Source organism: Phascolarctos cinereus, unplaced genomic scaffold (genome assembly GCF_003287225.1).
Source record: "Phascolarctos cinereus isolate Bilbo 61053 unplaced genomic scaffold, phaCin_HiC Scaffold_8;HRSCAF=390, whole genome shotgun sequence".
Classification (NCBI taxonomy): Eukaryota; Metazoa; Chordata; class Mammalia; order Diprotodontia; family Phascolarctidae; genus Phascolarctos; species Phascolarctos cinereus.
Genome location: NW_027556291.1, coordinates 63,430,086 through 63,457,209, shown reverse-complemented (window position 1 = coordinate 63,457,209; position 27,124 = coordinate 63,430,086). Strand labels below are relative to the sequence as shown.

Genomic DNA, 27,124 nt, shown 5'->3' with positions numbered 1-27,124 from the left:
CGATGCCCTCTTCGTGGGACGGGAGCTAGCTGAGTGCAAGGGAAGGGGCTGCTCTTGGCCTTGGAGGCCTAGCCCAGCAGAGCCACAGCCCCTCATTCTCCTGGAACTGCCCTTTGCCCATAGCTTGGGATGCCCACAGCTCTTCCCTCAACCCCACTGTCTAGTCTTGGAATCCATTTTCTTCCCCACCTCTATCCTCTCCTGGGCTCCTGTTTGTAGTTTGACGCCTTCCTTAGCCTCTGTCATCTGCCCAAGTCCTCACTTTCTCTGCTCCCCTTCACCCCTCCCCCGCCAGCATGCCCCAGGTCTGAGCCTTCTGGACTTTGACCTCTCCATCTTTGCTGGGCCCCTACTGACCTCACATGGTCCTCCTTCACTCACGTGTTACCTGTTTTTATCATGTCCAGATGTTTTTCTTCCTCTCATAATGTGGCTGGGCCAGGGCTTCCCACTGGATCCCTAGGCTGAGCCTATAGGATGGGGTGAGCATGAAGGGGGGGGCTGGTAGTCCTGCTCGGAGCAGTTGAGGCAAGCAAGGGTCTGCCTAGAGCAGCCTGGGCTGTTGGAGAAGCCCTCCTGAGGCTCAGAGAAGGACTTCTCACCCTTTGCCTCTTCTCCTCTGGCTGGGCCAGGTGGGCATTTTCCGCAAGTCTGGGGTGAAGTCTCGGATCCAGACCCTGAGGCAGATGAACGAGGCCTCCCCAGAGCACGTTGTCTATGAAGGCCAGTCGGCCTATGATGTGGCTGACCTGCTGAAGCAGTACTTCAGGGACCTACCAGAACCCATCTTTACCAGCAAGCTGACCGCCACTTTCTTGCGCCTCTACCAGTGTGAGTGAGCCTGCCTTGACTTACTGCTAGGGGAAGGGCCTCAACATACCCAGGCCAGAGGGCCCTTGGCCAAGGTACTTGCCCATTTCCTTACCTGAAAAATGGGGGGAATAATACTGCCCTGACAGATAGGTCATACAAATGTGATTAGCCCCATTTTACAGATGGGCAAACTTAAGCTCAGAGGAGAAGTAGCATGGCTCTAGGGGAGGGAGAATCAACTGTGAAGATCCCATTTGATGGGCTTCCAGACAGGGTGCTGCAGAGGAGCAGCCCAAAGCTCAGATCTGTCCTTGTAACTTTGGGCCTCCATTTCCTCATCCAAAAAATGAAGAGTGTGGAGTGTGGGATAGTAGAAAGAGGGCTGCATTTGGAGTCAGCTGCTTCCCCTTCCTGGGTCTCAGTTTCCTCCTCTGTAAAATGGGCAAGTTGGATATGCTGGTCTCTAAGGTGCCTCCATCGAGATCCATCCACTGAGCACAAAGTGGGGATGGGAAGGGGTTTGCAAGCAGAGGCTGGGGCTGGGAGGGGGAGGGCCTGGGAGCCAGGCCAGTGGCTCTGGGGAGGGTCACTTGGCCCCTCTTGCCCATCCCAGCAGTTGTCCCAAAGGACCAGCAGCTGTTGGCCGCTCAGGCGGCTGTGGTTCTGCTGCCTGATGAGAACCGGGAGGTGCTCCAGACCCTGCTTTACTTCCTGAGCGACATTGCTGCTGCCCAAGAAAACCAAATGACTGCTGGCAACCTGGCCGTCTGCCTGGCGCCCTCCATCTTTCACCTCAACGTCTCAAAGGATAGCACTTCACCCAGGTTGGGAGCTAGGGCTGGGGTGGGGTGGGCTGCGGCATAGAGCCGTGACCAGATAATGAATGAGAGCAGTCGGTGGGGCAGGAGGGGAGTGTGGGGAGGGGATGGCAGGGCAGGAGCCAACACACTGGATGAGTGCTGAGATACGGGCCACGGAGCTGAGTCTTGAGCCAACCGCTCATCCCCGGAGTCGATGTCTAAACCCAAGTTAAAGCTGCCAGGGTTGGGGTAGGTGCATGGTCACTCCCCAGGGCTGAAGGGGGTGCTCTTCCTGATATGAGAGTAAGGGCATTGGCTGGGAAGATGACTGGTGATGAGGTGAAGCAAGGTCTGGGGCCGGTCGGCTGGTTCCCATGCACTCCCTTGGTCACCAGTCGGGACAGCACAGCTCAGCTCAAGTGAGCTCCCAGTGTGCCAGAGCTGAGTGGGTTAGGTCCCCCAGGGAAGAGGGGGAGGCCTGGTCTCTGCTGGCCCAGGTGAGAAGCAGGGAAGAGCTGGGGCAGGGCAGATGGCGAGATTGCCAGAGTGGATGGGTGGATGGGATGTGCAGGAGAAGGGAGAGGGATCAGGTATTTGAGGGGGGAGGAGTTAAGATACTTGGCCTTGTGGCCTATCTCTAAGGGACCTTGAGTCTGACCTAGAAAGGAATCAGCTGTAGTTCTCAGGCTCACCACAAGGGGTCAGCCTGGCTACCTATGGCATCATGCACAGTGCCTGGATGTCTCTTAGAAGATTTGGGGAGGCGGTGAGGCTCTGCAAACACCCCAGAGCCGACTGTCTGACATGTCCTTAACCGGAGGCCTTCTCTGAGCCTCAGCCTCCTCATCTATAAAATGAGGATAATATGGCTGAGGAGAGCAGGGAACTATTATTTATTTCTTTGTTTGCTCATTTATTTATCTCTTTACTCATTTATTTACTCATTCCTTTGTTTATCTCAGCCAGCCCTCTGACTGGGGAAACTCTCTTTCCCAGTGTTGACTGGCACCTTTTCCACAACTTTGGGTTTTAGAGTTGTCTTAGGAACAGGGGGAAGTCAGAATTGAGCCCAAGGCCATTAAGAGCTAGGGGGGCAGGGCAGTGTCAGGCCAGGAGCTTCGGTCATTTCCCCTTCTGTTCCCTTCTCCAGAGTCATTCCCAGACGTGGCCAGTCGGGCAAGCCAGCCCCAAGAGACCTGAGTGAAAACATGGCTGCCACCCAGGGCCTGTCCCACATGATCACTGACTGCAAGAAGCTCTTTCAGGTAAGGGGCTCGGCCCTGAGACCCTGGGTACTGGATGGGGGACGGAAGCTCTCATGGCAGGCAATGGCAAAGCTGGAGTGTTCCCGTACTAATACTAGAGTTGTGTGATCCCAGATAAGGAGATCTTTACCTCTTGGAGCCTCTGTTTCCTCATCCATAAAATGGGCATCTCAGGGTGTTGATTTGAGGAAAGCATAGACATTAGTGCTAGAAAACTAGAGTTATTACCACATTTTCGGGGGGAGGGAGAGTAACACGGTATACCCTCCCATTCTTCCTCCTCCCCCGATGGTCTGTCTTCATGGATACCTAGCCAGCCTTTTTTCCTGAGTATCCTCACTCTCCACCCTTCTCCTTTTGAGAGCCTTCTTGGTGCCCATCCTGGAGAGAGGGCCCTCAATGTAAGAACTCTTCACCAAACAAGGGTTAGAGAGGCTTGATTATAGGAGATAAAATGAACAATTTTGACCACATAAAATAGAAAAGTTTTTGCACAAACAAAATCAGTGCACTTAGAATTAGAAGGGAAACAATGAACTGGGAAAAAAATTTGCAGCAAATTTGATAAAGCTCTGATATCTATAATGTATAGAGAACTGGCATAAATATATCAGAACAAGAGCCATTCCCCAGTAAATAAATGGTCATAGGATGTGAACAGCCAGTTCTCCAAAGAGAGAAGGCCCTCCCTGCAGAGAGGATGCTGTGAGTGCTTCCTGCTCTCAGGATGGGGTGGGGGACTCTTCCTTGGCTACTCTGGTTCCTACCCTGGTGGCCTTCTGCAGTTTTCCTCTTTTCCCCATGAGAACCCCTTTCTTTTTTCCTTTCTCCACTAAACTGGGCTACCAGAGTGGTTGTGGGATCCACTAATGTTTTGGCTGTTCCCAGGTGCCCCAGGACATGATGCTGCAGCTCTGTAACTCCTACATGGTAAACAAACCCAGCTTCCCTCTCCTGGCTCTTACTGAGCTTCGGGACAAGCCTGGGGACTACCTGGAGGAGAGCGTGCAGAGCTTACTACAGGAGGCTGCTGAGCGATTCAAGGGCTGGCTGAACATGCCTGGGCCGCAGCACACAGAGCTAGCCAGTAAGAAGGTCAGTGTAGCCATGGTGCCAGCAGGGGCAGGGAGGGAGGGACTTCCCTGGCCAGCCCAGCCCACCAGCCTTAGCGGCAGGCTGGGCCCATTCCCTAGTGGTCAGACCAGCTTGGGGTCCCCATCAGTGAACTGGTGCCTACAGCTCCAGGAACGCAATAGTAATGATGAGAGGGATAAGAAGTGGGCCTATATCAGTTTCGTTGACATGGATAACTCCCAGATGGGGAAACTCCCTCCACCCATGCAGGTCAGTATCTTCTCTGGAACCTGTGGTCTTAAAGAATTCCCTGAGGCACTAAGATGGTAAATGACTTGCCATAGTCACTGTATATCAAGGGTGGGACTTGAACCCAGGACTTCCTGGCTTAGAGGCTGCCTCTCTTATCCACTTTGTCATGCCAACTCTCAATAACAACAACAACAACAACAATAATAATAAGCCTCTCTCCAGTGCTTTAAGGTTTGCAAATTATATATCATATTATTATTGAATTTGCTCCTTACAACCCTGTGAGGTGGGTGCTGTTATTGTCCCCATTTCACAGATATGGAAACTGAGGCTGACTTACTCAGGGTCACACAGCTAGTAAGTGTCCAAGGTAGGATTCAAACTCAGGTCTTCCTTATTCCCAAGTCCTGTACTTTCTCCATCAGTCCCCAAGAAATAAGGCAGTAGGGCTACTCAGGAAATCAGTCAGTAGGAATCGGAGAACAAACGTCCCATCTACTCCCTTAACAGAACATTGGAGATATATGAGATCTTAAAGAGCATATAACTACCTACCCACTCGTGCTATGGGGGGGGCGGGGGCGAGGAGGAACTGAGGCCCAGGAAGGGGAAGGACCCTAGGTCATACAAGTTAGGATGTAGAGTATCCTGAGTATGGGTCAGAGGTCGGGGGGCGTCTGGAAGGGATTGGGCAAGAAGGAAAGGAGGGCAGAGAGATCAGGTTCAAATTGGCCTGGGAGAGGGGGCTATGGGGGATCTTAGGGTGGTGACCACCACAGGCAGGAAGGCTGCTGGGGGGGCTGGGGAAGGAGGGCAGCATCTCTTCAGGCCCAAGGTAAGTGGGTGGTAGGAGCAGGGAGGGCACTGGGACTCCTCCGAGTGTCCCCGTAGGTCCGGGATGGCCACCCCCTGCGCCTGTGGAAAGTGACAACAGAGGTGGCAGCCCCACCTGTGGCGGTCCTGCATCGGGTGTTACGTGAAAGGGCCATGTGGGATGAAGACCTGCTGCGGGCTCACGTGCTGGAGTCCCTGGCCCCTGGTGTAGACGTCTACCACTATGTCACAGACAGCATGGCCCCGCAGCCCTCCCGAGACTTCGTGGTGCTCAGGTGAGCTTCCGGCCTGTGGTGGGGGTGGGGGTGGTGGGCCAGGCTGCCTTTGGCTCATTGCCCCTTCCTCCCCAGGATGTGGCGCTCAGACCTACCCCGAGGGGGCTGCCTGCTTGTTTCTCAGTCTTTGGAGCCGGAGGAGCCAATTCCAGAGTCTGGGGTCCGAGCCATGCTGCTCACTTCTCAGTACCTCATAGAACCCTATGGCCCAGGGCACTCTCGGCTAATCCACATTTGCAGGGCCGACCTCCGGTAAGAGTCCCATCTCTGGCTGCTCCCCCCAGATCCCCTGGCCCTGAGATCCTCCAGCCCCCCTCCCTGCCTCTCCCCTGGCTCTGAGATCCTCCAGCCCCCCTCCCTTCCTCTCCCCTGGCTCTGAGATCCTCCATCCCCACTCCCTTCCTCTTCCCTGGCCCTGAGATCCTCCAGCTCCCATTCCAGAGCCTTGCCTCTGGCCCTGGCTTGCTCTCTCTTCCTCTTCTGTGTGTCCCTGAGTCCTCATTGGAGTCAAGGCTTCCCCTCAGCTCAAACAGAGTACCTTAGGGAGAAGCTGGAAACATTCTGCCTGCTCAACTTGCTGCTTTTATTTCCCCAGGGGCCATTCTCCTGACTGGTATAACAAGGTGTTTGGGCACCTGTGTGCCATGGAGGTGGCAAGGATCCGAGACTCCTTCGCCACCATGCGGCCCATCCCTGAGACGAAGCTGTGAACAGGTGGGGCCAGGCAGGGCCCAGGGATGCTCTCATTTGGGTCTTCCCAGCATAGCTAGCTGAAGAGAGCAAACAAATGTGGGCCCTGACCTTGGCCTGCCAAGGGCCTCACCACCCAGTGTGGTCTATGTGTGACTTGCCCCCCCCCTTTCCTTTACCCCATCCCCCGCCCCTGACTGCCTCATCTTGAGGTATATAGAATGGATGGGCTGGAGCAGCCGTGACAACTGCAGAGTGCTGGGATTCAGCCTTCACCCTATTTACCAACCAGAAAGTGCCAAGCACCCAGTGGAGGAGCCTGCCCTGAGAAAGGAAGAGAGGGAGAGGCAGAGAGAGAGAGAGAGAGAGAGAGAGAGAGAGAGAGAGAGAGAGAGAGAGAGAGAGAGAGAGAGAGAGAGAGAGAGAGAGAGAGAGAGAGAGAGAGAGAGAGAGAGAGAGAGAGAGAGAGAGAAAGAGAGAAAGGAAGAGAGAGCGAGAGAAAGAAAGGTGGAGAGGGAGAGAAAGAGAGTGTGTGTGTGTGTGTGTGTGAGAGAGAGAGAGAGAGAGAGAGAGAGAGAGAGAGAGAGAGAGAGAGAGAGAGAGAGAGAGAGAGAGAGAGAGAGAAAGTACGAGCAGATTGTAGGAAGAGAGGGGGGAGGTCTGCCTGGGCTGGGCTAGACTGGGTGCTTTTGACTTTGTGTCAATCAGCGCAGTGCCAGCTCAGACTGGCTTAAGAGTCCCAGGGTCTCTCTCTGGCAGGCACCAGCCTGGGGAGGGTTGAGGGGGCACCTTCCTGTGGCCTTCTTCCTCCCTCCAGTGCCCTACCCTATTGCCTGGAGCTTTCTCCCCACAGGACTGCACCCTCACCACCAGGGCCTGGGTGGGATGTCTCCTCCTAGAACAGAGCCAGGCTATCAGAAAGGATTTTGTCCAGTGTTTGCCTGACATCCCTGACAAATGGTTATCTAACCCCTCTGGGAGGGCCCCCCTCTTCCCTAGGCCTGTAGAGCCCACTATCCTGTGAGGTTACCCATGGACTTCCCTTGGTACAGTTCAGCTTGTTACAAGGTTTTCCGTGATATCAAGCTCAATTTGAGAGGCGGTTTGGCATATAGGGAGTCAGGCCTTGGAGCCAGGAAGGCCTAGATTCCTGTCCTGTATCTGATCCGTCCTGACTTGTGATCCTGGGCAAGTCACCTGACCTCTCACTGAGACAGGTGGCAATCTGCCCTGGTGGAGAGACTCTCCTCAGCTGGAGGAAACTTCCCCTCTGCCAGTGACACCACAGATCCAATCCCAGTCACCTGGCCATGAGGCTATTGATTTCCTCCTAAGTACAAGTCTATGTTAAGTGCCACCAGGTGAGCAATGGTGTCTGGGCTGCTCAGCCAGCCCCAGATGGTATCGCCTGGCAGCAGCAGCTCATTCCACTTGCTGCCCCAGTGGCTAGTGAGAAAATTATAGCCAGCTTTACATGCCATAGCAAAAGCAGAAGAGGAAACGAAAGATCCCCTGGGCCTCAGCCCTAGCCCAGCCTTCACCTGGCCCTGGGCCCTCATTTCAGCTGATTGGAGCAGACCAGCATTCCCAGAGCACCAGGTGGTAGCGTGATCACACAAGTAGCCTGACAAACCAGCTTAGCCAGCATTGTTTAAGCACTTACTGTATGCAAGACACTGACTGTGCTACTCAGCTGGGACTTCATCTCCAAGTTAGTGATAGAAAGGACCTTAGGGATCAGCTGGATGGGGGGAGGGGACAGCCTTACCCAAGGTCCTTAATAGCTAGTTAAGGGCAGAGCTGGGGCTCGAACTCAGGTCTCCCAAACCTCAGGCCAGTGTTCTCTCTTGCCTTTCTTCTGATCTAGCCTAACCACTCTTGTCTATCTTTGGCATTTCAAATCCCACGCCTTGGATTTTGCTGCCTTTTTTTTTGTAGAAGTAATTGGGATGGGGGGGAGGGGGGAGGGGGGAGGGGACATAGCTATTAATCTAATTAATTACAGTTTTTAAGCCTGTCTCTTTTGTACCTATAAATACTGTACAGTCGGGATATATATTAATATATACATATGTATATGCATATCTCTATACATATATACACATACATATTGTGTATATATATCACGATATGTATTTGTGGTCTTGGGGGGGCAGTGGCATGAGGTGCTTAGGACAGGCAGGTATGGGGAGCACAAAGACCCTTCACCCGGCAAATAAAGTATTCGTGAGCATTATTGTGTGTGGCTGTCCTCCTTTTAGCAGAGGGGAGGGTGGGGGAGCCAGAGTGAATGGCTGGAGGTGGCCCAGCTTTGGAATGGGCCATAGGCATGTGTGTGGTGGACGGCACCTAGTGTGTCAGCACAAATATTTGTTGAAGTCAAGAAGATGAGGGTTGGACTGGGCTGGCCTGGGGGCTCGTGGACTACCCTTCCTCCCTTCTGGGGAGAGAAGAGATGGCTTGGGGACAGTGTCCTATGTATGTGTGAGTGTGGCTTGGGGAAAAGGATGAGAATTTGAATGGAAATTCGGACGGTGGAGCTGAGGACTGGACTTCTCTGTTAGAGGAAGTCAGCCCACTCTACTGTTCTCTTTCAGCATCCCCTAACCCAGGGGTGGGAAACCTGCAGCCTCAAGGCCACGTGTGGCCTTCTAGGTGCTCGGGTGCAGCCTTTTGACTGAGTCCAAGTTTGACAGAACAAATCCTTTGATTAAGGGGATTTGTTCTGTGAGGTTTGGCTTCAGTTAAAGGGCTGCACTTGAGGACCTAGGGGACCACGTGTGGCCTCCAGGCCACAGGTTCCCCACCCCTGCCCTAATCTCAGAGGAGTCCAGCTACTTTTTCCACTCACTCTTCTGTGGCCCATGAACATCTTTCCCACCATTGACCGTTGTTCTCACCAGTTCAGTTCCTGTTACCAGCTTATGGTACCTTGGGGCAAGCACTATTATTTAAATCACAGTTATTTGAATTGAAGTTATTTGAATTGAAGATGCTAGAAATGATTAAATGACCACCACAGGACTGAAGGTAGTTATTGAAGGGGAGGTGTGAAATGAGCAAGTCCATTCAGGGCCTGGGCTGACCCTGGGCCTCAGCTTCTTGCATTCATGAGATGGTCTGCAGGCCTCAGTAATCAGAATTTGTGGTGACTGAGGACATTGTCCCAGGACTGAGCTGGCTTCATCACCCCAGCTCCCTACTCTCTAATAGATTCTGCAGACACACTCTCATGACCCCAGTTATATCCTTCAGAACTACCTGGGCTAGGCCCCAGCTAGCCTTTTCTTTCTTTCTTTCTTTCTTTCTTTCTTTCTTTCTTTCTTTCTTTCTTTCTTTCTTTCTTTCTTTCTTTCTTTCTTTCTTTCTTTCTTTCTTTCTTTCTTTCTTTCTTTCTTTCTTTCTTTCTTCTTCCTTCCTTCCTTCCTTCCTTCCTTCCTTCCTTCCTTCCTTCCTTCCTTCTTTCTTTCTTCCATCCTTCCTTCCACTGGGGTTAAATGATTTGCCCAGGGTCACACAGCTAGTAAGTGTTATATGTCTGAGGCTGGATTTGAGCTCGGGTCCTCCTGACTCCAAGACCGATGCTCTATGCACTTTCCCTCCAGCTAGCCTTTCTTATCCCTCCCCAGTCTCCAGAGACCTTTCTTTTCTGCCCTCAATGTTCCCATCCTCATGCTTCCAACTGTCGCAGGAGATCCAAAACCGAATCAGGCTGGAGGATGGAGGAGGCCCCTCTACCCCCAGGTCTGCTGATGGGGTCAAATGTGGAAGGAGCAAAAAGAAAGCAGGTGGATAAGGAGTGGTGGTAGAGAGGCTGTGGCTAGGCAGGAGGCCCCAAGCCTCAACCTGGGATCTCCAGCTGCAGTTTCAGAAGGAAGGTGGGCCAATGGGCACAAAGTGGTAGTGAAGGGATTGAGGAAGAATCCCTGGGGAATAAAGGCTTCTATGGAGAAGTCACTGGGCTTAGAAAGGACCCAATGGGGATATGGAGGACCTAGAATATGTAGCATAGGTGGCCTAAATGGCATACTACAGGGCAACACAACAACCCCTCTCACACCAGGCTGGGTGGGCAACAAGTTGATGTGTTGATAAATGTCAGAGCTTGTAGATTACCTAGTTCAACCCTTTCATTTTTTGGAAGGGGAAACAGGCATAAAGAGGGGAAACCTTAAGGTCACATAGCTGGTGGGGAGGGGGCCACAGAGTAATCACTATAGAGAAGGTAGTATGTGTCTACTTCCTAAAGGGCACAGCCTTCTCTTGGGGGAGGGAAAGATTTTTAAAATTTAAATTTTTTTTTTAAATTTGTAGGCAATTGGGGTTAAGTGACTTGCCCAGGGTCACAGAGCTAGTCAGTGTCAAGTGTTTGGTCTGAGGCCAGATTTGAACTCAGGTCCTCCTGACTTCAGGGCCAGTGCTCTATCCACTGGGCCACCTAGCTGCCCCAAAGGGAGGATTTATTAAGTGCCTACTGTGTGCCAGGCAGGCAGCTAGGTGGCACTGCAGTGGATAGAGTGCTGGGCCTAGAGTTGGGAAGACTCATCTTCCTGAGTTCAAATCTGGCCTCAGACACTTAATAGCTGTGTGACCCTGGGCAATTCACTTTACCCTGTTTGCCTCAGTTCCTCATCTGTCAAATGAGTTGGAGAAGGTAATAGCAAACCACTCCAGTATGTTTGCCAAGAGAACCCCAAATGGGGTCATAGAGAGTCAGACATGACTGAAACAACTGAACAACAACACGGATAATATGAATGAAAAACAACAGTGAGAGACAGCTGCATTCTGATTCTGTGATCAGTCTCAGTTCCAGAGGACCAATGATCAGACCCATTTCCCTCCTCTCAGAAGAGATGTGGGGGAGGTCAGGCATACAATGTTGCATATGGCATCAGAATTTACTCTCTTAGTTGGTTTTGATGAATTATCTTTCACTGATGAACTATCTTTTTTGAGGGAAGGTTCAATGGGATGGTGGGAAAGGCATATTTGGATTGTGTGAAAAAACAGAAGGCCTCAATAATTATAACACACACACACATGCACACACACACACACATGCACACACACACACGAAGGATCAGAGAAGCCATCTAGTCAAATTCCCCCAAATGAACAAACATTTATTAAACACCTACTATGTGCTAAGCACTGGGGATACAAAGAAAGGCAAGCATCAGTCCCTGCCCTCAAGGAGCTTATAGTCTAATGGGGAAGATGTACACAACTCAGTACATACACAATACTATAGAGGAAGTAAAAGGTAGCCTTGGGGGAGGCCCTAGCAGTTGGAGGGAACTTCTTTAGAAAGTGGGCCTTAAGCTGATTCTTGAAGGAAGCCAGGGATTCTAACCTTCTTGATGATCTTATCAGGTTCTATGGATTCAATTAGATTGTCATGATTCTCATCTATTCATTCAGCCCTAATCTCCAGTCTCACATCTTCTTCGGACAGCTCCAACCAAATGTTTTAAACTCAACGTATCCAAAGCAGAACACATTATCTTTTGCCTGAAACCTTTTTGACTTCTGGACTATTACCATCAAGGTCACCACCATCTCCTCAGTGACTCAGGCTCACAGCTCGGCTCCTGGCTCTTACCCCGCACGTCCAATCTGTTCTTGTCTTGTATCTACCTTCACCTTTCTTCTGTGTCCTCTCTCCATTCACATAACTGCCACCCCTGGTTCAGGCCCTTGTCCCCTCATACGTGGCCTTTAGAAGCAGGCTTCTGGTTGGCCTCTCTGCCTCCACTCTCCCCACTTCAGTATATCCTCCACTCTTCAGTATATCTTCCACTCAGCTGCCAAAAGGGTCTTCCTAAAGCACTGTACTGACCATGTCACCCTCCCGACTCCAACTTCAGTGGCTCCCTATTACCTCCAGAAATAAATATAAAACCCTCTGTTCGGCCTTGAAAGCCCTTCACAATCTGGTCTCTTCCTACCTTTCCTTGATGAAGACATGCAAAGGGATGATATTCTATGGCAGACTGCCTTTTTGCGGCTACACTGTAAAATGTGAAATGGGGCAGAGAATGAATACAAGATCCCATTTTACTAATTGTTGTCTCCAAAAGAGCATTTGATTTTATAGAGACGAACAGTCTCTTAAAAAGCTGTCTACCAACAAATTGTTTCCCATGCATATGGTCGAATCATATACGACAGCTGGTGGTGGGTGGTGGGTGAACGGGGTAATAAATTCAATCACCCCAGCCTCATTTCCTCCATCTACCTCCTGTTTATCTTGTATATTCAGATTTCGAAATGTCGTCTCCCTCCATCTACCTCCTGTTTATCTTGTATTGCCAGCTTGGCATACAGTAAGCGATTAATAAATGCTTATTGTTTGATCCGTTGATGCTATCACATAGATGTTTCCATGTGACAAACATTCAACCAGCTAAAGGGGAGGGGGTGTAGTATGCTATTTTTACCGCTAGGTGGCAATCTGGCTAAGCAGGAATGGCCTATCTGCCCCTCCCCTCCCCTGACTCCTCCCCATTTAGGTTCTGTTCGGAATCTACTTGTCTATATCTGGCCACTGGACCCAGATGGCTCCTGAGGAGAAAGTGAGGCTGGTGATTCTGCACAGCCCTGCCTCACTTAAATCCAATTCGCTTGCAAGTCATAGCATCACCCTGCTGGTGTCATTGGTCCTCTCTGAGAACGAAGGACAACAACAACTTGTAAATAGCAGGCCCTTGGGTTCAGTAGGCCACAAGCAAAGGACCTGAAACATGCTTCAGTTAGCAAAATATGGAATACCTCCCATCTCAATTCTCCTTAGTTCCTTCTCAGTCACAACCTTCAGTGAAGAAGCTTAGATAATTCACTGTTTGTCGATTCACAGAATGTTAGGTCTAGATCTGGAAGGGCCCTCAGAGGCCATCTGGTCTAACCCTCTCATTTTACAGAGGGGGAAACTGAGGCTCAGAAAGTGGGTAATGACGTGGCCAATGTCACAAGTAGCTTTGCTCTAGAGCTCCAAGCATCCTCAGAAGGCGTCCAGAACAAACCCTTATTACAGAGAAGGAGACTGAGTCTCGAGGAGGTCAACTTGCTTGCCTTGGGTCACATCCCAGATCTAGCACTAGAAGATGCCTATACATACTAGTATAATGTCAAAGGTCATTTTACAATTGAGTTAACTGAGGCCCAGAGAGGGGAAATGATTTGACAAAAGTCCTTCACTTGTATAGAATCCATGGTCCAGTGCTGGGAGGGACCTCAAAAGCCAACCAGACCAACCCTCTCATTTGAATGAGGAGGAAACTGAGTCTTGGGGGTGTGGTGGGAAGTGACTTGTACAAGGTCTCACATATGGTCCTAGACCTAGAGCTGGGTGGGATCATGGGTCATCTAAGGCCAACTCCCACATTTTACAGATGGGGAAACTGAGGCCCATAGAAAGTGAAGTGACATGCCCAAGGTTACACATAGGCTCCTCCATCCAGAGCTGGGGGGAACCTCAAAGGGCAGGTCATTCAACACCCTTGTTTTAATGGACAGGTGATCTGTTGACACAATCTGGTAGCTTAGACACTGAAGCAAATAGCAAATAAAGGTGTTCAGATGGCAAGCTGCTATTGGAAGCTCCTTATAGCTTGGATAACAATCTCCTTTCCCCTCACCCCTCCTCCTAGCAGCTGTCTCACCAGGGCCGTGTTCCTGGCTGGGCCAGGCTTTCTCTTAATTTATCCATGCCACAATAGTGGTTCATGTGCTTTGGGCCTCGTATCTCCCACCATGGTTCTTTGCTCTTCATCCCTCCATTTCTACTCCAGTGAACTCAGTTCTCACTGCTGTATCCTTGTTCTTCCGGGGTCTAGGTAGCACGTAAGGAACCTTCCCTACTTCCAGCCACTAAGAAGGGGAAAAAAACCTGGCAACCCAACATAGAATTCAGGAGCTGGAAGGGCCCTCAGAGGCCATCTGGTCTAACCCTCTCATTTTACAGAGGGGGAAATTGAGATCCATAGAGGGGAAGGGATGGGACTGGCCCAAGGTCACACATAAGTCCTACATCGAGAGCTGGAAGAGACTTCCCCCTCCCTCTCCTCCTCCTCCTCTGTGTCTCTGTCTGTCTCTCTTTCCTTCTGTCAATTTCTTGCTCCCTTTATCTTTCTGTCTTTCAGTCTCTGTCCATCTGGTTTTCTCTCCTGAAGCCTGCAAAAAAAAAAAAATCCCAGGGTGGAAATTCCTCCAAGGACAAAGGAAACAAACTTGAGGATTCTGGAAAATTTATACTTGCACACATTTTGTAGTTTGCTCAAGTTTCTGTGCTCCTTCACCTTGGCCATTTCTGGAGGTGTTGGAAGCTGGGCATTTAGTATTGACCTCAAAATCTATTTTATTTTACCATCTGTAAGACGTATGTGTATGGGACAGCTAGGTGGCGCAGGGGATAGAGCACCAGCCCTGAAGTCAGGAGGACCGGAGTTCAAATCCGGCCTCAGACCAAACACTTGACACTTACTAGCTGTGTGACCCTGGGCAAGTCACTTAACCCCAATTGCCTAAAAAAATCAATCAATAAAGATGTATGTGTACTGCCCATGTAGTTCCTCTGCTAAGTGGGTAGGAACAGTCTTTTTCCATTGGTTGAGTAGCTGGGATATGCTGTATCTTGAAAATGACCAGACTCTTCCTGGTGGTATCTGGGAGGGCAAAGGTCACTGTTACACAAAGAAAGGCCCCCAGTCTCTGCACTAACTCCCCATTTCTCCTTTTGACTGACCCTATGAGCAAAACCAAGGAGCACCTGTGGAATTAGAACAAAACAAAAAGCATTTATTTTAAAATAAGAAAACAAAGTCAATGATCAATTTAGAGTTAAATTAATCAGGAGAGTTCCTGCCACCCACTCCAGAATGGCTTCCTGTTCCCATGTGTCTGCTGAAAGCACCAATATGAATCCTTATCCTGGCAGGAGGAAGTCACATCAGTTCTACAAGGGACTGTCTATATTAAGAAGGTTGGCATTTCTTAGCACAATGGATGTTTCCTATTGCCTGCAGCCAGACCAATGCTGCCCACTTCTCTGTTGCTCACACTGACATGTTCAGCCTGGCCTAGCTAACCTGACTGATAACCCCAGCCTGGCGCACAGTTGCCTCAATACCTGAAAAGGTAGAGTCACTTAATTATCTGAAAGTTTACCAAAGCGTGGGGCACAGCCTTTTCAATGCCCAGAAGAGGGCAGCACCTCAGTGTCCCAAAGCTGGTAGACACCCTTTTGAGAGGGAAATGGAGGGAAGCAAATACAGTTGTGTATTCATCCTTTCCTCAAACAGGTTCAGGGGCTGGTGGCCATTCCACACCATTTCTCCTGTCCTCTGTGCTGTATAAAAAGTTTGAGAGACATAGTTTCTGGATAATAAATCATTTTATTAATCATGCTACCAATAATTAATAAAAGGGGTCAATGACACTCTGGAATGCCAAAGACCCCTCATGGAGCCCACTCATTGCTTTTATGCCCTTGGAAGAGTGGGTGTTCCTGAGGGTGTCAATCGACTCTGATTGGTTAACAAGTAATGAGATAATGAATATTCTAATGAGAGGTGGGTCTATGCTAATAAGGGGCTGGGGGGACTTGAGTCTAACCATTCAGTTTTGGTCAAAGAGACTTATCTATTATATATATATATATATATATATATATATATATATATATATATATATAATATATACATAATATAATATATAATATGCATATATAATATGCATATATAATCTAGACAAAAAGATCTACCCCCCTGCCCAAACCTGCCTGAATTCACCTTAGATTAAATTCTTTGTAGGGTTTTCTAGTTGGGTGAGCATCAAAAGCATGTACCCCAGGGATTTGAGTAATCTCGCCCATCAACCTATAGGCTTCTGAAAAAATCCTGGCCTTAATTCAGTAATTGATTATTAAGATGAGAGAGAATCATTTCTCTCCCCTCTAAGTCTCCTGTGTTCAGCTCCAGATGTACTTTGGATTGTTGTTCAGCTGTTTCATTTGTTTCCAGTTCTTCATGACCCCATTTCGGGTTTTCTTGGCAAAGATACTGGAGTAGTTTGCAGTTTCCTTCTCTGGCTCATTTTACAGATGAAGAAACTGAGGCAAATAGAGCATAGTGACTTGCCCAGGGTCACATAGCTAGTAAGTGTCTGAAGCTGGATTTGAACTCAGGTCCTCCTGACTCCAGGGCAGATGCTCTATCCACCACAGTGTCACCTAGCTGCTTAAGCCCTAAAGGGGCCCAAATATTGCTCCAGTAATTTCTGAGGCAATCTCTAACCACGTTATACATAAAAGGATCCTTAAAAGATGGAGCAATAAAACAATGCTTCTAGTCTTCCAGGTCTAGAACTTTGACATTATTTGGTGGGGAAGAAAACTGAATTTGGAGTCAGGAGACCTGGGTTTGAGTCTGGGCTCTGCTTACTACTTGTCTATATGTTTGTCTGTCTCTCTTACCCTCCTGAAGCCTGCAAAAAACAAAACAAAACAAAAACGAAAAGCTCAGGGTGGAAATTTCTCCAAGGACAAAGGAAACAGAAATTCAAGGACTCTGGGAAATGTACCCTTGTACAAACCTCTTAATGTCTCTGGGTCTCAGTTTTTTCTGTAAAATGAAGGGATTAGACTAAATGGACCCTAAGGTCCCTGCTATCTCTTTCTCTCTGCTCCTCACTCTCCCTCAACCCATGCAGCCAAGCAGTTGCCAAATCTTGCTATTTTTTCCCTTTGCTGCCTGTTTTACATCTGCTCCTTTCTCTCCACTTTATTACTTCAGTTTAAGCTTTCATTACTCTAGCCTAGATTATTGCAATAGCTTTTTTTTTTTATTTTTAGGCAATTGGGGTTAAGTGACTTGCCCAGGGTCACACAGCTAGTAAGTATGAAGTGTTTGGTCTGAGGCTGGATTTGAACTCAGGTCCTCCTGACTTCAGGACCAGTGCTCTATCCACCATGCCACCTAGCTGCCCCTAACAGTAGCTTTTTTTTTTAGTTAAGTGACTTGTCCAGGGTCACGCAGCTAGTAAATGTGAAATGTCTGAGGGCTGATTTGAAATCAGGTCCTCCTGACTCTAGGGCTGGTACTCTATCCACTGCACCATCTCACTGGCCTACAATAGCTTTTTAATACTATTTTTTTTTGTTTGGGGGGACTGTGTCTCCTCATCTTACCCAGGCTGGAAGGACAGCAGCCATTCCTGGACCTTATCCCACTGATGAATAGTCCAGAAGCTTTGGCCTGCTTCCTTTTTGACCTGGGCTGCTTCCCCTCTCCTTCCTCTACTCCTCTCCCTACCCCACTGCTCTCAGGGGCTCACCATATTGGTGGTAGACTTAATGCAGAACTCTTGAGCTCAAGGAACTCACCAGCCTCAGACTTCCCTAGTAGCAGGAGTACACGAGTGTACCACCACGTTAGTTCTTTCTTTTTCTTTCCTCCTCTTTCCTTCCTTCCTTCCTTTCCCAGCTGGAGATTTTTTTTTAGGCAATCGGGGTTAAGTGACTTGCCCAGGGTTGCACAGCTAGTAAATGTCTGAGGACAGATTTGAACTCAGGTCCTCCTGACTCCAGGTCAGGTGCTCTATCCACTGCAGCGCCACTTAGCTGCCTCACACTGACTTTCTAATAAAGCTCTCTGACTAATCTCTCCTCACTTTAATGTCTCCTCCCTTACTCTATAATAGACTCGCCTCCCTATTGCCTCTAGGATAGAATAGAAACTTTTCTTTAGCTTTTAAAACCCTTTCTGACCATGACCTAACCTATCTTTCCACATGCATTGTAACCTACTCTCCCTCTTATATTCCATGATCCAGACAACTGACTTTTTTTCTTTTCCTCACACATGGCAATTCATCTCCCATTTCCATGCCTTTGCACTGGCTGTCTCCTATGCCTAGAATGCCCTCTCTCCTCATGTCCACCTCACAGGGTCCATCTCTTTCTTCAAGATATAGCTTAAGCATCATCTTCTACATGAAGCCTGTTTTGATTCCTCTCCCCCAAACTGTGACTGTCCTTCTTTTCTAATTACTATGGCACCACTTATGGATAACTTATTCTTGCATGTAAGCCCAGACCCTTTGCATTCTGGAATATCATATTCCAAGCTCTCTGCTCCTTTAAGGTGGTGGCTATTAAATCATGTGTGATTATGACTATGTCTCATCGGTACTTGAATTTTTTCTTTCTGAGTGCTTGAATCCTTCCTTTCTGGATGCTTGAAGTATTTTTATTTTTACCTGGAACCTTTGGATTTTGGCTGATGGAGTTTTCATTTTGGGATTTCTTTCTATATCTACTTTGCCCGCTAGTTACTTCTAAGAGATCTGGGCAGTTTTCTTTTAAAATTTTGCCAGTTGGACAAGGTTGTATACCTCTTGTGCCAAGCTGTTAATTCCCCTTCTAATTCTTTCTTCTATAGCTCTCATTTCTTTTTTTAACCCCCCCCAGCACTCTTATTCCATTTATAAAAAAAAAAATTTAAAAAACTCTTGCTTTGTCTCTTCCAGGAATTCTCATTGAATTTGTGCTGAAGCTGTGTTTTTCTCTGAGGTATTGCTTGTAGATGTTTTGGAATCATTCTCTTCTTCTAGGTTTGTGTCTTGAGTGTCTCTGTCATCATAATAGGTCATCATAGTGGGATTCTTTCTTGTTTGCCCATTCTAGCCTAAGTCTTGCCTTCAGACTTGATGTTAGGGCCAGATTCTAGACACTGATGGAAGAAAGAGCTGAGCTGGTCCTGTTGCTGCTTTCTTGGAGTACTGAGTGTTGCGTTATTTCTGGATCTCAGGGACAGCTCATGTTGGGGACATGGAAGCTCTCAGTGCTCCCCAAGTGGTCTGATCCAAGGCAGAGTAGGATCATTGTTCTGCTGGTCTGAACTCTGCAAGTGACTGATCCGGATTTGTGTCTGAGCAAGGGTTGCGTGCTGCTGGACTCAGCCACTGTCAGTCAGCTGGAAAACTCTGCTGGTTCAGAGGGACAGAACTATGAATTTCCCTTTGGTCAGAAACTCCCGCCCTGGTTATTCCTTCCGCAGGCTTCAGGCCAGGCTAGAAGTTGGAACTGAGATCTTGCTCTGCTCCTAGGGGTCTGAGCCACACCACTGCTACCTGCTTCTGAACTTACTCCTTTCTGTCCTCCACCCAGAGCCTCTCTATCAGGGAATGCCACCCCTCAGTGCAGTTTCCATTTCTCAATCTGTCCTGGGTATGGAATCCCAAACTCGGTAGTGAGCACCAAAGCTACCAATTGGTACCTATTCCTGCACCCTATATGCAGTGCCCCAGTGTGGGTCTGGGATTTCCTCCTGCCCTGGTATATCGCCTCTCTCAGGGTGTTGGAATTCTCTGCCCTGCACATTGCTGGCCAGGCCATGTCCTGAGTGTCCACAAACCTCTCCATCTGTCTCGCTATACCAACCTGGGCTAGACAAATGAACCACTTGACTTTTTATGCATTTCTCCCATCAGGATTTGGTCTGGTGACTTTTCTAAATCTGTTTGGAGGAGTGTTTTTTGAAGGGGGTACTTAGAAGGGAGCTGGCTGTACTGCTTCCTATGACTCCATTATCTTGGCTTCATCTTTAAGGCATTAGCCTTCCAACTGGTCTCTCTGCCTCACATCCCTGCCTCCCTCTGATCCTTCTTCCTCTCAGCTGCCAAAGGGATTTTTAAAATTTTTTTAAAAAAAATTTTTTTAGGCAATTGGAGTTAAGTGACTTGCCCAGGGTCACACAGCTAGTAAGTGTCAAGTGTTTGGTGTGAGGTCGGATTTGAACTCAGGTCCTCCTGAATTCAGGGCTGGTGCTCTATCCACTGTGCCACCTAGCTGTCCCCCAAAGGGATTTTCTTAAGGTGTGTCTGACCATGTCACCCCTGCTCAGTGAGCTCCAGGGCTCCCCTCTTACCTCCACAATCAAACAGAAACTCCTTTATTTTGGCATTTAAAGCCCTAACCTGACTCCTTCCTAAATTTCCTATTTCTTTTTTCTTTATAAAATTCAAATTTGTTTTACTTTCAGCTCTGAATCCTCTTATTCTCATCCACCTTGAAAAAACAAGAAAAATAAAATTAATTACAAACGTGTATACTCAAGCAAGACAAATTCCCTCATTAGCCATGTCCAAAATCTATATCTATGTCTCTCTCTCTCTCTCTCTCTCTCTCTCTCTCTCTCTCTCTCTCTCTCTCTCTCTCTCTCTATATATATATATATATATATATATATATATATATATATGTATATATATATGTATACATATATATGTATATATATATGTACACATTTAGATCTTTATCTCTATCTCTATATTTATATCTATATCTTTCTTTCTCTGTCTATCTCTGTCTCTCTCTTTCTTGGTCTGTCTCTCTGTCTCTGTCTCTCTCTGCTTCTGTCTTTTTTTCCCTCCCTTCTTCCCCCCACCATCTCTCTCTCTCTGTGTCTCTCTGGCTCTGGCTTTCTCTGGCTCTCTTTGTCTCTGTCTCTGTCTCTATCTTTGTCTCTCTCCCTCCCTCTGTCTCTGTTTCTATCTCTATCTCTCTGTCTCTGTCTGTCTCTTTTTCTCCTTCCCTTCTTCCCTCCCTCCTCTCTCTCTCTCTCCCTCTCACTCTCTCTCTCTCTCTCTCTGCCTCAGTCTGCCCTCTGAGTCCATGAGCTCTTTTTCTGAATGTAGGTGGCACATTTCATCACAAATCCTCTGGAATGGCTGTTGCTGATCAGAGTATTTCCAAGTTGTTTGTCTCTGACTACATCTTTCAGCGAAGGCTTCAGCCTCAGTTAGTAGAGGGAGTTTCCTCGCTTAAGAGTTTCCTAGACTAATGAAAGCACAGGCTCAGTTCCCTTCCCTATCCTCATCTTTCTTACATTCTGCTGGGGCAGGGCTTCTTTTTTTGTGTCATGTATCTTTTGGGTAATCTGGAAAAGCCTCTGGACTCCTCAGAATCATGTTCTTAAATACATAAAATATATAGGGCTACAAAGAAAATCAATTATATTGAAATTTTGTTTTAAAATATATTAAAATGACAAGTTTGTAGGCCTTGGGTTATGAACCCCTATGCTAAAGTGAAAAGCTTCAGAGACAAGTTTATTTAGACTGCTTGTATACTTCAGAGGCAGCTCATTCCATTTTTTGGACAGTACCCATTTTTAGAAAGTACCTCCTTATACAATGCTTGTGTGAGGTGGCAGCATGGTATACTGGAAAGGACCTTGAACTTGGACACAGGAGACCTGGATTCCAATCTTGTTTCTAGCATTGTATGGCCACCAGTGAATGAAAGTGACCATGGGCTGTTTGTATATGCTCTCTCAGCCTCAGCTTTCTCATCTGTAAAATAGGATAACAGTGCTTGCCTCAGAAGATTAAATTTGATTATGAAAAGCCCTTTGTAAACCTTAAAAGTGCTATATAAATGTCAGCTATTATTATTATCATTGCCATCATATGTTCAAATCAGCTAATCTTGCTAAACATACGTGAAGTACCTACTTGCTGAGAATCTCTCAGCTTGTTAAGAGTTAAACACCTATGCAGCTCTGGTCTATTTGAATACTAGCTAATTAGCCAGAATCAGAGTTAGAGAGCCGACCCTGCCTGATTCCTCCATCAGCAGAAAGACTGAGAGTCCTATAATCAATAGAAGGCAAGATGATTCTGAGAGACAGCATAGTCTACTAGTGAACAGAGAGCTAGCCTCCAAGTTAAGAAGACCTGGATTCGAGTTCTGTTTCTGACATATCCAGACTATGTGACCCTGGGCAAATCATTTGACTTCTCAGTGTTCTAGGTAACTCTCTAAGACTGTGAGTTGCTAAGAAGATGCTCAGCTGTAGTAGTTCCTCCCTGAAGGCTCCCTGTACTGATAAGATCACAGTTCTGATTAAAAAAAAAAAGAACCACTATAATTCCTCCCAACCAGCACCCCCCTCCCATTTTGGACCCCCGAGAAGAGAAGAAAGGCTTACAATTAAAATGCACCCTAGATTTAAGGTTTAGAACTTGAAGGGGATGGTTGAACCAAGATGGCAGAGTACAGGCAGGGACTCGCCTCCAAATCCCTGCAAATACCTTTAAAAATGACTCTAAACAAATTCTAGAGCAGCAGAAGCCACACAAAGACAGAGTAAAACAAATTTCCAGCCCAAGACAACTTGGAAGGTTGGCAGGAAAGGTCTGTGGCATCAAGGTGAGAGAAGAGCTCAGGCTACAACAATGCAGACCAGGCCCCAGCAAACCTGGAGCAGGCCTTGTAAGTGACTGAATCAGTAGTGGCAGAGGCTGCTTCCAGAGCTCTCAGCTCATAGACAGTAAGGGAGTCGAACACTTGGTCAGAAGGAGATTACAGGGGTCTCTTTGCTGGCACAGAGGCAGATTCTGTTGCTTTGTGTATCCTCACATCCAGGTCACAGTACTGAGTGGCAGTCCCAGGGCGAGGAGGAGCGCTAGCATAGCAGAGCTTGCAGCCACCGTGGATCAGGGACCCCCCTCACAGTTCCAGGGCAGAAAAGAGTGCTTGTGGTCCCTCACAGACCAGAGCACAGGCCAGGAGAGGAGTAAACACCTCTCCTTAGATTATACCACCTTGGAAGAACTGAAAATTTACTGGTCCCTAGAATTATCTCTGAAAACAGTTGCACAAAACCCTTGAATCTTGGGACAGCTCGTCCTCCACCCTGGAAGCAGAGTCCTACTTTAACAAAGAGTTAAAATGTCAAGTAATAGTCTGGGAAAACGAGCAAACAACAGGAAAAACTCTGAATGTAGAAAGTTACTATGGTGACAAGGAAGATCAAAACACACTGTCAGAAGAAGACAATAAAGTCAAAGCTCCTACATCCAAAGCCTCCAAGAAAAATATAAATTGGTGTCAGGCCATGGAAGAACTCAAGAAGGATTTAGAAAATCAAATAAGAGAGGTAGAGGAAAAATTGGAAGAGAAATAAGAGTGATGCAAGAAAAATAATGAAAAATGAGTCAACAGCTTGGTAAAGGAGACACAAAAAATACTGAAGAAAATAACAGCTTAAAAACCAGACTAGACCAAATGGTAAAAGAGGTCTGAAAAGGCAAGGAGGAGAAGATTGTTTTAAAAAAGCAGAATTGGGCAAATGGAAAAGGAGGTCCAAAAACTCACTGAAGAAAATCATTCATTAAAAATTAGAATTGAGCAAATGGAAGCTAACAACTCTATGAGAAACAATAAAACAAAACCAAAAGAATGAAAAAAAAGAAGACAATGTTAAATATCTCATTGGAAAAATAACTGACCTGGAAAATAGATCTAGGAGAGATAATTTAAAAATTATTGGACTATCTGAAAGCCATGATCAAAAAAAGAGCCTAGACATCATCTTTTGACAAATTGTCAAGGAAAACTGCCCTGGTTTTAGAACCAGAGGGTAAAATAGAAATTGAAAGAATCCACAATCCCCTCCTGAATGAGATCCAAAAATGAAAACTGCCAGGAATATTATAGCCAAATTCCAGATCAAGGCCAAAATATTGCAAGCAGCCAGAAAGAAACAATTCAAGTATGGTGGAGTCACAGTCAGGATGACACAAGATTTACCAGCTTCTACATTAAAGAATTGGAGGGCTTGGAATATGATATTCTGGAGGGCAAAAAAGCTAGGATTACAACCAAGAATCACCTACCCAGCAAAACTGAATATAATCCATGAGGGGAAAAATAGACATTCAATGAGATAGAAGAATTTCAAGCATTTTTGAGAAAACACCAGAGCTGAGTAGAAATTTTGACTTTCAAATGCAAAACTCAAGAGAAGCATAAAAAGGTAAACAGGAAAGAGAAATCATAAGGGCCTTATCAAACTGTTTACATTCCTATGTGGAAAGATGATATTTGTAACTCATAAGATCTTTCTCATTATTGGGGTAGTTAGAAGAAGCATATATAGACAGAGGGCACAGGTATGGGCAGAATATGAAGAGATGATATCTAAAAAATAAAATTAAGGGATGAGAGAGAGAAATGTACTGGGAGAAAGAGAAAGGAAGATGTAGAATGGAGTAAATTATCTCACATAAAAGAAGCAAGAAAAAGCTTTTACAATGGAGGGGAAGAGAAGGGAGGTGAAGGGGAGTGAGTGAACCTCACTCTCATTAGAATTGGCTCAAAGAGGGAATAATATACACACTTAATTGGGTATAGAAATCTATCTTACCCTACAGGAAAGTAGGGGGGAAGGGGATAAGGGAAAGGGAGGAGTGATAGAAAGGAGGGCCGATTGGGGGAGGGGTAGTAAGAAGTAAAACACTTTTGAAGAGGGTCAGGATGAAAAGAGACAGAGAGAGAGACAGAGAGAGAATAGAATAGAATAAATAGGGGAGAATATGATGGAGGGAAATATAGTTAGCAATAATAACAGTGAAAAAATTTTGAGGTGGTTTTCTCTGAGAAAGGCCTCCTTTCTCAAACACGTAGAGAACTGAGTCAGATTTATAAAAATGAGAGTCATTTCCCAATTGACAAATGATCAAAAGATATGAACAGTTTTCAGATGAAGCAATCAAAGCTATGTACAGCCATATGAAAAAATACTCTGTCACTATTGATTAGAGAAATGCAAATTAAAACAATTCTGAAGTACTACCTCATACCTATTAGATTGGCTAATAGGACAGCAAAGGTAAATGACAAATGTTGGAGGCGATGTGGGAAAAAAGAGACATTAATGCATTCTTGGTGGAGTTGTGAACTGATTCAACCATTCTGGAGAGCAATTTGGAACTATGACCAAAGGGCCATAAAACCATACATACCCTTTGACCTGCCAATACCACTGCTAGGTCTGTATACCAAAAGGCATAAAAAAAAGAAAAGGACCTGTATGTATAAAAAATATTTATAGCAGCTCTTTTTGTGGTATCTAAGAATTAGAAATTGAGGGGTTGCCCATCAATTGGGGAATGGCTAAGTTGTGGTGTGTGATTATGATGGAATACTATTGTGCTATAAGAAATGATGAGCAAGATCCCCTCCGAAACACCAGGAAAGATTTGCATGGGCTGATGCAAAGGGAAAAGTACTGTGTGCAAAGTAACAGCAATATTGTAAGATGATCAGCTGTGAATGACTTAGCTATTCTCAGCAATACAATGATCCAAGACAACTCTGAAGGATGTAGGATGAAAAATTATATTCATCCCCAGACAAAGAACCGATGGTGTCTAAATGCAGATTGAAACACACTTTTTTTTTTTACTTTCAATTTTATTTTTCTTGGTTTTTTTGTCTATGTTTTCTTTCATAACATGAATATTATGGAAGTGTTTTGCATGACTACACATCTATAACCTATATCAAATTGTTTGCCCTCTCAATGGGGAGGGGGTGGGGAAGGAGGAAAGGAGAGAATTTGGAACTCAAAGTTTTAAAAATGAATGCTAAAAATTGTTTTTACATGTAACTGGGGAAAAATAAAATACTAAATAACTTTAAAAAAATAACTTGAAGACAATGGTCATCTAGTCCCTTCTTCACATTTTACAGATAAAGAAACTGAGGCTGAAAGAGTTTAAGTGACTTATCTGAGGTCACAATAAGTAGTTAGTGCCACAGCCTAGATTCAGATCTAAGTTCTTTGTAGTACATTCTGTGGCTCTAATGAGGAAATGGAGAAAACATTTAAATTTAAATTAAATTATTCTTCTTTGTGCCCTGGTGACAATCACACTAATTATACTCAATTTGCTGGAAATTTCCTGTTGGTCTTGAAACTAACTGAAATAGCTCATTCTGTTACCACACTTCCAAGGGCTCTGTTTCTTTGTTCCCCCCACTTACTGTCTGGCTCACCTTGAGCCCAAGCTATTTAGGATGACTCCTAGGATGACAGTTTTCTGTTAGGGATGGTCATTGTTTGGGGAATGGGGGACATCATGCAGGTGGCGCTATTTCTGGGAATTCACTCATTCATTCTTATATTCCAACTATTTTGGTCTACTTGCCATTTTTTGAACATGACATTCCCTCTCTCATGCCTTTGTGTTGGCCATTTCCCATGCCTGGAATGCTCTGGCCCCTCACTTCTTGGTCTTTCTGTCTTTCTTCAAGATTCAGTTCCTTTGACAGCAAGCCTCTCTTGGTCCCACCAGCTGCTAATGCCTCCTCTTTTAAACTACCCTCCATTTACTCTGTATATATTTGGTTATTTACATGTTGACTCCCCTATTAGAATGTATGCTCCTAAAGGGCAGAGAGTGTTTTTAAAAAAATCGTTCTTGGGTGGCGCAGTGGATAGAGCACTAGCCCTGAAGTCAGGAGGACCTGAGTTCAAATCTGGCCAAACACTTGACACTTACTAGCTATGTGACCCTGGGCAAGTCACTTAACCCCAATTGCCTAAAAAAAAATCTTTCTTTGTAGCCCTCAAACTTAGCATGGTGCCTGGCACATATTAAGTACTTAATAAATGCTTGTTGACTACTTATTAATTTATGACTGATAACTTTGATGACCCTGTGACTGTCCAAGGTCACACAACAGCTAGTAAGTGTCAAGAAAGTACTCAAGAAAGGAGTAAAACAGGGAGATGTATGCAAAGAAAAAATTTTGCCACTGTCATGGAGGATGTCCAACATAAATCAGAACCAAGATTTCCAGAATTCAAATCAAAGTTAGATTCCCTACAAATGGTGACACCCTCCAGATGCCCCAATTTGCAGATGACATTGTGATGATTGCACCAATCCCCTAAGCATTGCAGAGCCTTCTAAACGAGATCATAATGATTCAAAAGATTCTGCCTAACCATCAACACTGGAAAAGCTAGTTAGATGAAGGATGTCTTTTGTCCAGACTATAGCACACAACTGAATTATTGAAATGGTCTATATCTTGGACAGACAGTCTGAATGGACAATGAGCTAAGTCAAGGTATTGAATGGGCAGAAAAGAATGGTCTAGTTTTTCTTTGGATATTATACGCTCCTCTTCACAAAGTCACAGAATTTCAGACTTTTTGAAGACTTTTTGAAGCTGAAGACACGTGGGGGACTTTACCTTTTCATTCTGGAAACCCTATTTGATTGTGGATTTTTCTCCCTTTTTCATAGTGAACAGATTTTTTTT

The 27,124-nt window shown here is 46.3% G+C and overlaps 1 protein-coding gene across 3 annotated transcripts in view; it reads left to right on the top strand.

The window, feature by feature from the left end:
- STARD8 (StAR related lipid transfer domain containing 8) overlaps nucleotides 1-7,966 on the top strand; it is an 80,997-nt gene extending 73,031 nt beyond the window's left edge. For 2 of the 3 annotated variants that reach the window (XM_020967249.2, XM_020967251.2), the window contains exons 8-14: nucleotides 633-831; nucleotides 1,427-1,637; nucleotides 2,764-2,878; nucleotides 3,767-3,973; nucleotides 5,096-5,313; nucleotides 5,389-5,565; nucleotides 5,909-7,966. In XM_020967249.2, coding sequence (XP_020822908.1) covers nucleotides 633-831; nucleotides 1,427-1,637; nucleotides 2,764-2,878; nucleotides 3,767-3,973; nucleotides 5,096-5,313; nucleotides 5,389-5,565; nucleotides 5,909-6,023 — 1,242 coding nt within the window. In that variant the 3' untranslated portion in view covers nucleotides 6,024-7,966. The remainder of the gene's footprint in view (nucleotides 1-632; nucleotides 832-1,426; nucleotides 1,638-2,763; nucleotides 2,879-3,766; nucleotides 3,974-5,095; nucleotides 5,314-5,388; nucleotides 5,566-5,908) is intronic. The other variant, XM_020967250.2, reaches the window with a different exon arrangement.
- The last annotated feature ends 19,158 nt before the right edge of the window (nucleotides 7,967-27,124 follow it).